This window comes from Mastacembelus armatus, chromosome 4 (genome assembly GCF_900324485.2).
Source record: "Mastacembelus armatus chromosome 4, fMasArm1.2, whole genome shotgun sequence".
Classification (NCBI taxonomy): Eukaryota; Metazoa; Chordata; class Actinopteri; order Synbranchiformes; family Mastacembelidae; genus Mastacembelus; species Mastacembelus armatus.
Window position 1 is genome coordinate 27,286,106 of NC_046636.1, and position 12,325 is coordinate 27,298,430.

A 12,325-nucleotide genomic window follows, 5' to 3' on the forward strand; every position below is an offset into this window, starting at 1 on the left:
TCTAAACAGCCCCAATGATGTTGACTCACAAAGCTCAGTGATGGTTGGTGATAATGCTGTAACTACATTAAAGGTGATTCTGTTGAATACATTTGGAAATTTAGAAAAACAAAAAATACTGTGCAAACTCAGAAATAAACATTTCCATGAGAGTTTCTGAGGTAAGCCTGTGTTACCTTGGACCATGAGCTCAGCAGTAGACTGGCTGTCCTTAGTCTTGCAGGTGTATTTCCCAGCGTCATTCTCTTCTACATTTTTGATAAGGAGTTTAGTGAGACGTCCCTCCTGCTTCATCTCGTATTTCTCTCCGGGCTTCAGGAGGACTCTGCCCTTCCTCCACTCGACTGGAGCTCTGGGTTTGGAGAGCTCACAGCAGAAAACTCCACCATCCCCTTCTCTCACCACCAGGCGCTGCAGCTCACGTTTGAATGTGACAGGAAGAGCTGTTGGGTATATTTATACATGTTAGTGATTGATTCAGTGTTTTGCATTCTGGTGTTTGTTTAATGGGTTTTATTTGTTCACACTTTGGTGAAACTGAAACATAAACAGTCCAGGGTGAGAAACTCTCATTACTGCAACTCTTTAGATATTATCATTAAAAAGCTACTGTATCAGTCTAGATGTGGTGTAAAGCTTATATAGCCAACAACAGTGAAACTATTCCCACAGCATCTTCACTGGCCTCTGAACGCATAGTGGACTTACGTTTCACTTTAAGTTCAGCTGTGGTTTTCTCTTCTCCAGTGATGCAGCTGTACTTCCCTGCATCTTCTGGCTGGATGTTGAAAATGATCATCAGAGCTGTCTTCCCTTCCACTTTCATCTGGTACTTTCCTCGTGATATCTCCTCAGACAGCACCTGACCCTCTTTCTGCCACTGTACTGGGACTCCCTTCTTTGATAGCTCGCAGCGTAAAGTCATGTTGGTCCCTTCTTCTGCCTCCTGGCTCTTCAGGCTCACTTTAAATGTGGCAGGAACCGCTATTGAACCACACAAACAAACTCTTTACTGAAGAATACGGAAAGAAGATTAAATCATTGTTTTACAGGAAGCTCAAAAGAGCCCTGAAGAAGAGTAAGGTTACCATCACCACACGCACATCCTACTTATTAAGCATACCAACAACTTTAACGGTGGCCTTTGTCCTCTGCTCCCTACACACACAGCTGTAGACTCCACTGTCCTCAGGAGCAGCATCCCTGATGGTCAACTCCAACACCGAGCCCCTCTGTTTAATCTGGTGCTTGTCTCCGCTCTCCAGCAGATCTCCTCCAAGCCTCCACTCCACTGGCACACCAGGTTTGGAAATCTCACAGGACAATGTGATGTTGTGTCCTTCCTCTATCTGGAGGTTCTTCAGCTTTTGCTTAAAGGTGATGGGAAGAGCTAGAAAGTGACAGTAAAGTTTGATAATGGAGAGAAAGTGTTTAAGGCAGAGAGAAAAATTCATAAAATAGCCCCTACCATTCACGGTCAGAGTCGCAGAGGTCTCTATGTTTCCACAGATGCATGTGTAGATATCGCTGTCCTCAGGTGTCACATTACAGATCCTGAGTTCGATCAACATGTCTCTGTGATATGTAGTATGATACTTCTCTCCGTTTCTGATGAGTTCATGGCCTCTCTTCCTCCACTCCACGCTGTGGCCCGGTTTAGACAGCTCGCAGCGCAAAGTCGCAGTGTTTCCCTCCTCGATCAGCACATTCCTCAGCTTCTGCTTGAAGGTCACTGGGAGAGCTGGGGAATCATGGGTGACCACAGCTTAAGATTAGTAATCATAGAGGTTGATTGCTCATATTTAATACTGAGAATCATAAACCTTATCAAAATTGATAAATGATTTCTCACCAGTGACTTTGACAGTGGCAGATGTCACCTGATCAGCACAAACACAGCTGTAGACCCCACTGTCCTGAGGCACAGGCTTCCATATCAGAAGCTCCAATGTGGTCTCCCTTTTTCTTATCTGGTACTTGACCCCATTCTTCAACAGCTCATAGCCCTTCCTCCATTCTACTGGTATTCCAGGTTTGGACAGCTCACAGCGCAGTATGACGTTGCTGCCTTCCTCTGCTTGTATGTTCTTTAGTTGTTGTATGAATGAAATAGGAATAGCTGAAAAACAAGAGGTACAGCACTTTGACTGTGGCATCTAACAAGGACCAGGTGAATATGGTGAAACAAAACATTGGGCACAAACTAGATTTGTATTAGTTATAGTTTGATGGTGACGTAACATAAGAGCAGCTTGTTGGTTGTACATGGGTGGAAATATCTTAATAACAGTCATCAAACTAAAACACAGCACTTGGTAAAATATTTTTAATTACTTGATTAATTCTGGTCAAATGCAATGATAAAAGAATTTGTTGGGTTTTACCGTGCACTTTAAGGCTCGCTGTGGTTTGGTGGTCTCTGCACTGACAGGTGTACTCCCCCGAGTCCAGAGGCTTCAGGGCTTTGATGGTTAGAGAGATGACCGTCTTCCTCTGTTTCATCACATACTTGTCTCCAGGCCTGAGGCTCTCGAAACCTTTCCTCCAGTGGACCTGGACCCCAGGCAGAGAGTACTCGCAGGTCAGTGTCACAGTCTCTCCCTCTTTGGCCTCTAGAGTCTGCAGAGGCTGGGTGAACTCTGCTGGGATGGCTAAAATAACAAAACAAAAAGGGGAAACCAGCCCTCATTATATAAACAGTCACACAGAATCTGTAGCAAACCTTTTTTATTTGAAAGCCCAGTAGCCTGTAAAACTCTGGTTATACCTTTGACAGTTACGACGGCCCTAGTGGTCACAGATCCGGCGCTGCACTCGTACACCCCAGCATCTTTGTTACACACCTCCCGAATCATCAGCCGAGCCTCACAGCCAGAACGACCGGCGAAATATCTGGAGGAGTGCCACATCAGACAGCCGTCTTTGTACCACAGGATGTGACATGGTTTGGAGGTCACACAGGACAAAACCAGACCTCCTCCTTCAATAGCCTCACAGTCCTCCAAAGCTTTGATAATGGTGGGACGCCTCTCTGGGAGCATATAAGATGAAGCCAAATCAAGAGAAGCCCAAATAAAACACATTAAACCTGTGGTAAGTTCAAAGCCTCACCTCTAACCAACAGTGAGGCGTACGATCGTTTGTCTCCTGCTACAAATATTATGGTGCCGGTGTCTTTGCGGACAAGCTGTTTAAATGTGAGGGTGTGGTAGCCTCCCGGGACCATCTGGATCTCATTGAGCTCATTGGTGTACAGCAGGGTCTCATCCAGGTACCACTTGACCCCGACGTAGTCACTGGGACAGATCCGACACCTGAACATGACTGTGTCGCCCTCTAGACACTCGACATCCTCTAATTCATCCAGGATCAGGACCTTCTGACCTGAGAGAGACATGGAAAAGATGCAGGAGGTTCATAAATTACTAATTACTGTCATCAATACTCGCTGAGCTGTGTGCATGTGCTCTTCATTTTATTGTTCAGTGTTTATTTAGGAAATCAAATTATTGTTCACTTTAAGAAAATAAAATATCTTCCTGAAATGACATGATGGTCTCACCCTGCACAGTCAGCTGTGCTCGGCTCTGCATGGTCCCGACATCGCAGATGTAAATATCGGTGTCCGATTTCTCCAGACAGGTGATGGTCAGCGACAGCACCACGCCCTTCTGCCTGATGACATACTTTCTACCAGACCTCAGCTCCACCATGCCCTTCAGCCAGGTCACACGCTTGGCTGGACGCCTGGTCTCACACTCCAGGGTCACTTTACCTTTTTCCTCTGCTCGCGTGTCCCTTAACTCCCGCGCAAAAGTGTGTTGCAGTTCTGAAAGAGATGGTGGAGTTCAGGAAACATTTGCCCCCTTCAAATCAAATACTTGATAATACACTAGAGAGAAGCACCGACCTGCATGAACATACACTAAAGTACACCACATTTTACCTTTGTTTGTTTTGAACACCTACCTCTGACGTGAAGCTTGGCACGAGAGGCAACGCCCTCAGCCTCACAGCAGTACTCCCCAGAGTCTCTGATGGTTGTGTTCTTGATTACCAGCCGGGCCAAGTTCTGCTCCAGACTCATCTCAAACTTAGGGCTCTGCCTGATCAGACGACCGTTTTTCATCCAGCGGATGGTCACGTCTGGTTTGGTGATTTCACAGCTCAGTTCTGCGTCCTCACCTGGTACCGCACTGACATTCAGCAGGTCCCTGAAAATGTGAACTGGCTTCTCTAAAGGAAAGGAAATGCATTTACTCGCAGTCAGTTTTTTAATATAAATGCATTTAGATTTTTTTTCAAAATAAAACACAGAGGCATGTATCCCTATATCTCTAAATGCAGATAAAACAGTGCTGCCCATTTGCATTCACCTTTAACAAAGATCATGGTCCTACAGCTGAGGTCTTTGACCGTGAACACAACATCTCCAGCATCAGTCAGTTTAGCATCTCGGATGGTCATCATATATTTCCGCTCATTATTAATAACCTGGATGCGGCTGTTTGTGACCACCTCCTGCCCATTGATTGTCCAGGAAGGAACATCCTCGAGATTGTGAGAGAGAAGACACTCAAAAGTGCAGCTGTCGCCCTCCAGGACTGAGGTTGTCTTCAAACGCTGAACAATGGTGATGTGTAAATCTGGAGATAAATATAATGACAATGCAGCTTCACTACAGAAAATATATTTTAGCAGTAATTTATGCATTTTACGCTGAAATTACTGTACCGCCTGCCTGATGTCAAAGCTACAGCAAAGAGAGTATCACACAGCAGCGACTGACAGTAACGTCTCTGTGATATTGTAATTCCTACGCGCCTGACAGTTTGTTTTGTGACTCTAAGCTCTTCTCTAATAAACAGCCTTTTCCCTCCTACTCACCATGCACTGTAACTTTAGCCTTGGTCTGGCTGGTGCCCAGGTCACAGGTGTATTGTCCAGCATCATCCTTGCTCAGTGAATGGACAATCAGTGCCATGGATTTCCCACACTGCAGTAGTTCATGTTTATCATCAGCTTTCAGGACCATACCATCTTTTCTCCAAACTGGGGTCAGTGACTCTTTGGAGATTTCACACTGCAGACAGACCTCCCCTTGCTCTTCTCCTGCTACATCCTCCAGAGACTTCAGGAACACTGCCGGCCGCTCTGGAAGCAAGGTCCGTCATCGTTTCGTTAATGTTTGAAATAAACGAACAAAAATGAATTTTTCACTTCAATTACTCCCACAGCTGACCTTTGACCTTTAAGGTGGTTGTCTCAGAGAGCAGGCCTGCTTTGAAGGTGACCCTGCTTTCCTGTGGTCGCAGCTTCTTCATTCTGATTCTGTGCATCGTGCCCATGTGTTGGATCTGGTTGATGGCGTTGGAATAGAGGCGGACGCTGTTGAGGAGCCATTCCACGTTGGCGACCACATAGTTGAGCTCACATGAGTAAACGGCGACGGCATCCTCCTCAATTTCCACCGGCTCAAGGTGTTTGACCAACTTCAGGGTTCGCACTATGGTGCAAAGACACGATGCAGTTAAATCTTGTGATGTTAATCTCTCGCCTCAGATCTTCCCAAACAATGCAGAACCCACCTTCCACTTTAACATTTGCTGCGCTCTGTGAACCCCCGGCCATGCAGCGGTATTGCCCTGCATCCATCCCCGTCAAGCCGTGAATGGTCAGTTCTGCTCGTTTCCCCTCTCTCTTCATGCTGAACTTGTTGGAAGCCTTCAGAGCTGTACGGCCTTTAAACCACCGCACCACCCTGGGCGAGGGGGCAAACCCACAGCGCAGGGTCACAGAGCTGTTCTCCTTCGCCTCCACGTCTTCCAGGTGCTGAACAACCTGAAGTGGACGCTCTAGAGGGGACAGACATGAACCCTGCATGAGGAGACGTTCCTAAACAAGTTCAACTCTATTTTGCTTTAAGCACTTTGTCCTATTTTTATCATATTCAAGAGGGTCTGGAACAATCACCTTTCACAGTCAGCTGAGCGGTGGAACGACTCTTTCCAGCCACAAAAAGCACAGGGCCGGACATGGAGCTGTCTGTGGAGGTGAGACAGAGGCTGTGGAGGGTGCCCTCCCTGTCGATGTTCACGGCTGCACAGGGTTCCAGCACCTCGCTGTTCAGAGTCCACTTCGGAGGCCTCCCAGATTTCAAGCTGGTCTCCACCTGGAACAGTGCTGGCTCTGGCTCCATCACCTCCACTGAGCTCATCCCCCTCACTATAGAGATGGCCTGCTCTGCATGTGCAACCATAACACACATTATTACAACATAGCATTACAATCCCAACATCACATACAGTTGACCATAATTCAACACCATGACTGCCATGATTCATGTGACAGCAAGAGCCTCACCCTCCACTAGAAGCTGACAAGAGGTTTTGTCATCTCCTGCATCACAGGTGTAGGTGTCCTCGTCTGAGGAGCAGACGTCATCGATGGTCAGCTGCCTGTAGACATCTTGGCTGATCAGATGGTACTTCTTACTGGGGAAGAGCTCCATCCTGTTCTTGTACCACCTGACCTGAGCGTTGGGCCGTGACACCTGGCACTCCAGCAGACCCCTGTGGTGGTACATGGCTATCTTGACCCTCAGAGGACGCGCTATTTGGACTGGGAGCTCTGAAAGTAAGAGGAAGAAGCTGAAATCTTCTAGTGACCAAATGGACTTTTACATTATTTCCTCCATGTTATGTCGTAAACAGTGAAGTAATGACTCACCTTCCACTGTGAGCATGGCATAGGATGAGACGCGCTCTGCAGTGAATCTGATCTCTCCAGTGTGCTCAGGCCTGACTGACTTGAAGGACAGGGTGTGAGTTTTACCTGCAATCAGATTAAAGTTAATGTTTTATTATTTCTATGTATTTGATTTTAACCATGTTTTCTATTTTTTACATATGTAGACCTGCCTGGTACAATCGTTAAGGCCATTCAAAGTAGAGTGCAGTCTGAAGTGTGTACTGGGGGTATTTATACCATTTAGTCTGGTGTTTCTATAAAGCACAAGTGGCTGATCACTCGCCTTGGTGTCTGATCTTGATGTTGTCCCCAGGTCGGATCCGGCAGTCATCTCTGTACCATCGACCATCCACATCCACCTGGTTGACCTCACACAGGAAGGTCACGGGTTGACGCTCCATTGTGTCAACATCCTCCAGCTCCTTCACTATGTAGATGTCTCTGGCTGGCAGAGGATGAAAGGAACCAGGCAGAAACTTTTCATCGGTCTGCTCTTTAACAGTCACATCAGGAGTTTTTTTAAGACTATTGAAAGTGTTGGAATATTTTTGGTGCATTCATGCAGGTGATGAGACACTGATTCAACATTACTGTACTAAAATGAGACTCAGCCTAAGTCTACAGCCATGCAGGCTAATATGCTCACAAAAGAGGTGTATGTTTATGATGTTCATCTTATTTAGAATAGGCCTGTTAAGGCTGATGGAAATGTGATTAGTCATGTGGGTCCATGACAGGGTCTGCTAGTTCGTTGTCTCCCTCTGACACATTGGACTTATGAAGATGTGATGAAGGTTTTTCAAATCGAGTCTTTTTTGCTGATGTCCTGCTGCAATGAGGATTTTATGTTGCTGGCCTGCTGCCCAACCCTTGGGGCTCTGAGTTGGTCTCCCAGCTGAGTACCAAGTCATTAGAATACACACATGGATGTTTGTACAAAACGTCATGGAAATCCAACCAACAGCTGTAGAGATATTTCAGTGTGGAGTGGTGGTAGGTAGCTAACCAATTTATGTTCTCACCCAGGTGAAGTGGTTTCATCAGGTCTGTGATAATGTCAGTCATGATCTTGGACATACAGACAGAGAACGAAATACTGAGGCCACAGAAGTAGCTCAGTCTGTTGTATTATGTTATTACCTCTGACAGTGAGTCGGCCTGAGGTCTGAATGCCATTGGCCTGAAAAGAGAACAAGCCAGCGTCTCCCAGAGTCGCCCTGCTCAGTAGGAGGGAGTGTTTCTTGCCATGCATGCTGATGCGACAGTTTGGTTTAGACTTCAGCTGCGTCCCATCCCTGGTCCACACGCCCTCTATGTAGGCCAAGTTGAGAGTCACCTTAAAGGAGCAGCTCTCACACTCAGAGACCTCCACATCCTCCAAGCCATTTACCACCTGCAGCCGGTTCTCTGGCAAACACACACAACATTGGAGATCGAAAGGCTTCCTCCACACTGAAAGGTAAAACTGTACATGAGAAGAGAACTTACTTGCAGCTGCTACTACTCCTCTAGGTCTGTTGTCTCCCATGTCTTCCTCACTTCTCTCGTTGTTTAGGGATTCTTTAATTTTTACTTCAGTAGTCACAGAAGGGATAGAACTATAATATAATAAAAACATATGTAATAAGAACCAGTATCCAGTCACACATCATTCACACCTGCTGTCATTCACACACTTGTTTTGATAACATTTATGTTTCAAAGCACTTTATGATACAAACCAAAACTTTTAAAACATGGGCCTTTCAAAATCGAAACACATGGCAACACACACATGGCATGATCCCCGTGATGGCATGATCCCCGTGATGGCATGATCCCCGTGATGGCATGATCCCCGTGATGGCATGATCCCCGTGATGGCATGATCCCCGTGATGGCATGATCCCCGTGATGATCCCTGTCATGGTATGATCCCTGTCATGGTATGATCCCTGTCATGGTATGATCCCTGTCATGGTATGATCCCTGTCATGGTATGATCCCTGTGATGGCATGATCCCTGTCATGGTATGATCCCTGTGATGGTATGATCCCTGTGATGGTATGATCCCTGTGATGGCATGATCCCTGTCATGGTATGATCCCTGTCATGGTATGATCCCTGTCATGGTATGATCCCTGTGATGGTATGATCCCTGTGATGGTATGATCCCTGTGATGGTATGATCCCTGTCATGGTATGATCCCTGTGATGGTATGATCCCTGTGATGGTATGATCCCTGTCATGGTATGATCCCTGTGATGGTATGATCCCTGTGATGGTATGATCCCTGTGATGGTATGATCCCTGTAATGGTATGATCCCTGTGATGGTATGATCCCTGTGATGATCCTGTGATGGTATGATCCCTGTCATGGTATGATCCCTGTCATGGTATGATCCCTGTGATGGTATGATCCCTGTGATGGTATGATCCCTGTCATGGTATGATCCCTGTGATGGTATGATCCCTGTCATGGTATGATCCCTGTGATGGTATGATCCCTGTGATGGTATGATCCCTGTGATGGTATGATCCCTGTCATGGTATGATCCCTGTCATGGTATGATCCCTGTGATGGCATGATCCCTGTCATGGTATGATCCCTGTCATGGTATGATCCCTGTCATGGTATGATCCCTGTGATGGTATGATCCCTGTCATGGTATGATCCCTGTGATGGCATGATCCCTGTCATGGTATGATCCCTGTGATGGTATGATGCCCGTGATGGTATGATCCCTGTCATGGTATGATCCCTGTGATGGTATGATCCCTGTGATGGTATGATCCCTGTCATGGTATGATCCCTGTGATGGTATGCCAGTCCTGCTCAGTAACAAGGAGCACAGTAATCTCTGTCACCTCACTTGGCTGAGATCAGCTCCACCGATTTAGACTGATGCCACATCCATCAGGCTGCATGCACTGAAAGGAGGAGGAGCTTCAGGAAGCAAACAAGAGGCTAAATAAGAACTGCCAATTACTAAAGAGGTTGATATGATATTTAAGAATGTCTGCTCCTCCCACTATTAGGGCCATTTAAATATCCAAACATGGGTCATTCTGTCTCATTACCTGCCAGCTAAAATGGCATTGTATTAAATTTGTTCCAATTGTTATATATATTTCCTCTATTGGCATTAATTGTTATGTTATGAACTTTCCTGAGACCTTCTTCTTAAAGATGGCATGTAGAATGATAAATACCATGGAAATAAAAAAAACATTTGCATTGAGTTAAGATCACTCAAGAAAAGCTGAAGTGATACTGACTTGTTAAAGACTTTGACCTTTCACAAATTTCCATGTTTTTATTTTGCAATGTATGAGTCAATTTATTAAAAAACAATAATAATTTGTTCAGTAGAGTCTTAAAGTCTGGTATTGTATGCAACCAAACAAAGTAAATGATTGGAAATACTGCCAAAATAAAAAAGTATATACTAGATGTACCCACCTTCAGCATAGACAGGTGCTCTCTAGAAAGAATATTTCCTTTCATAGTCTGTTGCAGCCCAAGACAAAAAAGAAAACAGCTTCACCTGAAAAAACATCCACCATGGCAACAGATCTTCCCAGGTCTTATCTTGTGGCTCAGAAAGCCTTTAAAATTAACAACATTCATTTAGCCAAAGGAGAGCATGCCCAGGTTTGCAAGCTGCGTCCCTGTCCCCAAAGCAGACAGCCTATAGCACTTTCTGTTTTTTTCTCAGTGCAGTGGAGCATAGTGCTGAACAGCTGACATATCTCTTCCCCAAAATAGTCTTCTGTCAGTGTGAGGGCGAAGTTAGATTTGGATTTAATGATGCACAGCAACTCATTTCCAGCATCAGTGGAACCATCAAAAACATTTAGATGTATACGACAGGTTTAGCGTGTTTGATGGTTTTCTCTGATGCGTGAATGAGGAAGACAATAGTGTAAATTATATGAAAGTAACTCAATCAGGGACAGTTTGTTACCTTCAGGTGGTATAGGTGTGTAGGTGAGTGATCTGCATAAACTCTACTTTTTGCACATGAATGCCTTGTTCTACACAATCAACCTTTTCTATAAGGTTGTTTATGATAATTTTCTAAGATCTCTTCCAGCAAAAGGACTGGCCCATAATCGAAGTATAGAATATTCTGTACAGTATGTGACAGTTTAATCACATGTTCTTTACACTATATTGGTAAATGCCCTAAGCCCCAGTTGAGAGGGATCAAAGTCCATGCAGCTCCACAGGGAGTTTCCACCACTGCCACAGGTTTGATGGCACAAAAGATTAATCTCCCATTTCACTGGGTCATCACTAGTGAGGGCAAACACAACAGCACTGAAACATAGACCTCTCCTTGGATGGATGACTGATGACCAAGATCTGTAAAATAAGGGGATATGACATTGAAAAACACAAAACACAAAACCAATTAATGCCAGTCGTCCTCTAGTCCCTCCTTTTCTGAGACATAATGGGCTAAGGAGATCAGTTTGGTTTGTGGGGTTCCCTCCTCCAGCCATCAGACAGAACAAAGCCAGCACTGTCCAGCATCGTGTTCACCTCAGGATGATGGACAGCTCCATGTGCCACTACGCACTTCTAAGTCCAGTGAAACTCTATAGACAGGATAATCTCTGTGCTGTTCTGGTGGAGCACAAAAAACAACTTGTCGTCACTGAGGGGCGGAGTGACCCACAGCAGCAAATCACTCTCACTTTTCAGATGCCCAGCGCGCCATTTATTACAATGCTTTCATCACAAACCAACAGTTTGGGATAAAGTTTGGCTGCACCGTAAGATTTTTTTGTTCCCTGCAGATCATTGTGAATTTTATTGGATTAACATTATACGGCCCCCAACCACATCCTGTGTCAGTGAAGATGATCAACAGTATCAACTTGGCATCTTAAAATATGGGCCTTCACGTGTGTAGCGTCCTATTGATTGTGCACATAGGCTAAAAATAATGTTAAAGGAACCTGTGAGGGCAACGTGAGGATGTGTTGAGTGAATTTAGAACTTGACAAAACAGCTGAACACTCCACCTAAGCCTCTGGGTCCGTGTTTGGAAATACACTCCGTGTCATATATCCTCTGGTCCAGACAGCGATCATAATAAAGGACTGTGGCAATGTTCAACACATGTGCCTACAGTAGTCATGTGATTATGAGCCCAGACCTAAAAAGCCATTAAATCCATGTTTTGTAACACCATAATGTTAGTGTGTTATTTCTGGCAGCAAATAACGTCCTAAATGTAGAATTTATAACCGTTAGAGCCAAGCAGCAATTGAAACAACCTCAGCATGTCTACTCAAAGAATGGCCTTGATAATATGATGGACATAGACTGCACTCTCACATTCAAAGTCTGATTTGAAGTGTTTTATCATTTTCTCCTTTATCCAAGTCTATAACAGACCAAAGAAGCTTCATGTTTTTAATTTCTCACATCAGGCACCACTGGAAGCATCCAGCTTCAAATGTGCACTAATTACTAGCAGCAAAACAAAAAAATACAAAATGACTTTTAAATATTATTTATAATATATAATATATTAAATAGTATTTATTTGTTTGGAATTTAATGGGACAGTGTTGAATA

General features: G+C 44.8%; 1 protein-coding gene across 7 annotated transcripts in view; it reads right to left on the reverse strand.

Annotated features, from left to right (window-relative positions):
- Window positions 1-10,445, reverse strand: part of obscna (obscurin, cytoskeletal calmodulin and titin-interacting RhoGEF a) — a 42,728-nt gene extending 32,283 nt beyond the window's left edge. For 5 of the 7 annotated variants that reach the window (XM_026304641.2, XM_026304639.2, XM_026304637.2 and 2 more), the window contains exons 1-21: window positions 10,196-10,445; window positions 8,239-8,348; window positions 7,891-8,157; window positions 7,034-7,195; window positions 6,730-6,834; window positions 6,364-6,630; window positions 5,974-6,243; window positions 5,589-5,855; window positions 5,243-5,506; window positions 4,888-5,154; window positions 4,377-4,646; window positions 3,970-4,236; window positions 3,563-3,829; window positions 3,112-3,384; window positions 2,768-3,031; window positions 2,385-2,651; window positions 1,853-2,119; window positions 1,469-1,741; window positions 1,124-1,390; window positions 709-984; window positions 177-443 (exon numbers count right to left, since the gene is read on the reverse strand). In XM_026304641.2, coding sequence (XP_026160426.1) covers window positions 177-443; window positions 709-984; window positions 1,124-1,390; window positions 1,469-1,741; window positions 1,853-2,119; window positions 2,385-2,651; window positions 2,768-3,031; window positions 3,112-3,384; window positions 3,563-3,829; window positions 3,970-4,236; window positions 4,377-4,646; window positions 4,888-5,154; window positions 5,243-5,506; window positions 5,589-5,855; window positions 5,974-6,243; window positions 6,364-6,630; window positions 6,730-6,834; window positions 7,034-7,195; window positions 7,891-8,157; window positions 8,239-8,278 — 4,867 coding nt within the window. In that variant the 5' untranslated portion in view covers window positions 8,279-8,348; window positions 10,196-10,445. Of the gene's footprint in view, window positions 1-176; window positions 444-708; window positions 985-1,123; window positions 1,391-1,468; window positions 1,742-1,852; window positions 2,120-2,384; window positions 2,652-2,767; window positions 3,032-3,111; window positions 3,385-3,562; window positions 3,830-3,969; window positions 4,237-4,376; window positions 4,647-4,887; window positions 5,155-5,242; window positions 5,507-5,588; window positions 5,856-5,973; window positions 6,244-6,363; window positions 6,631-6,729; window positions 6,835-7,033; window positions 7,196-7,890; window positions 8,158-8,238; window positions 8,349-9,600; window positions 9,664-10,195 lie in introns of those variants that run through there. The other 2 variants (XM_026304635.2, XM_026304640.2) reach the window with 2 other exon arrangements.
- Window positions 10,446-12,325: the final 1,880 nt, after the last annotated feature.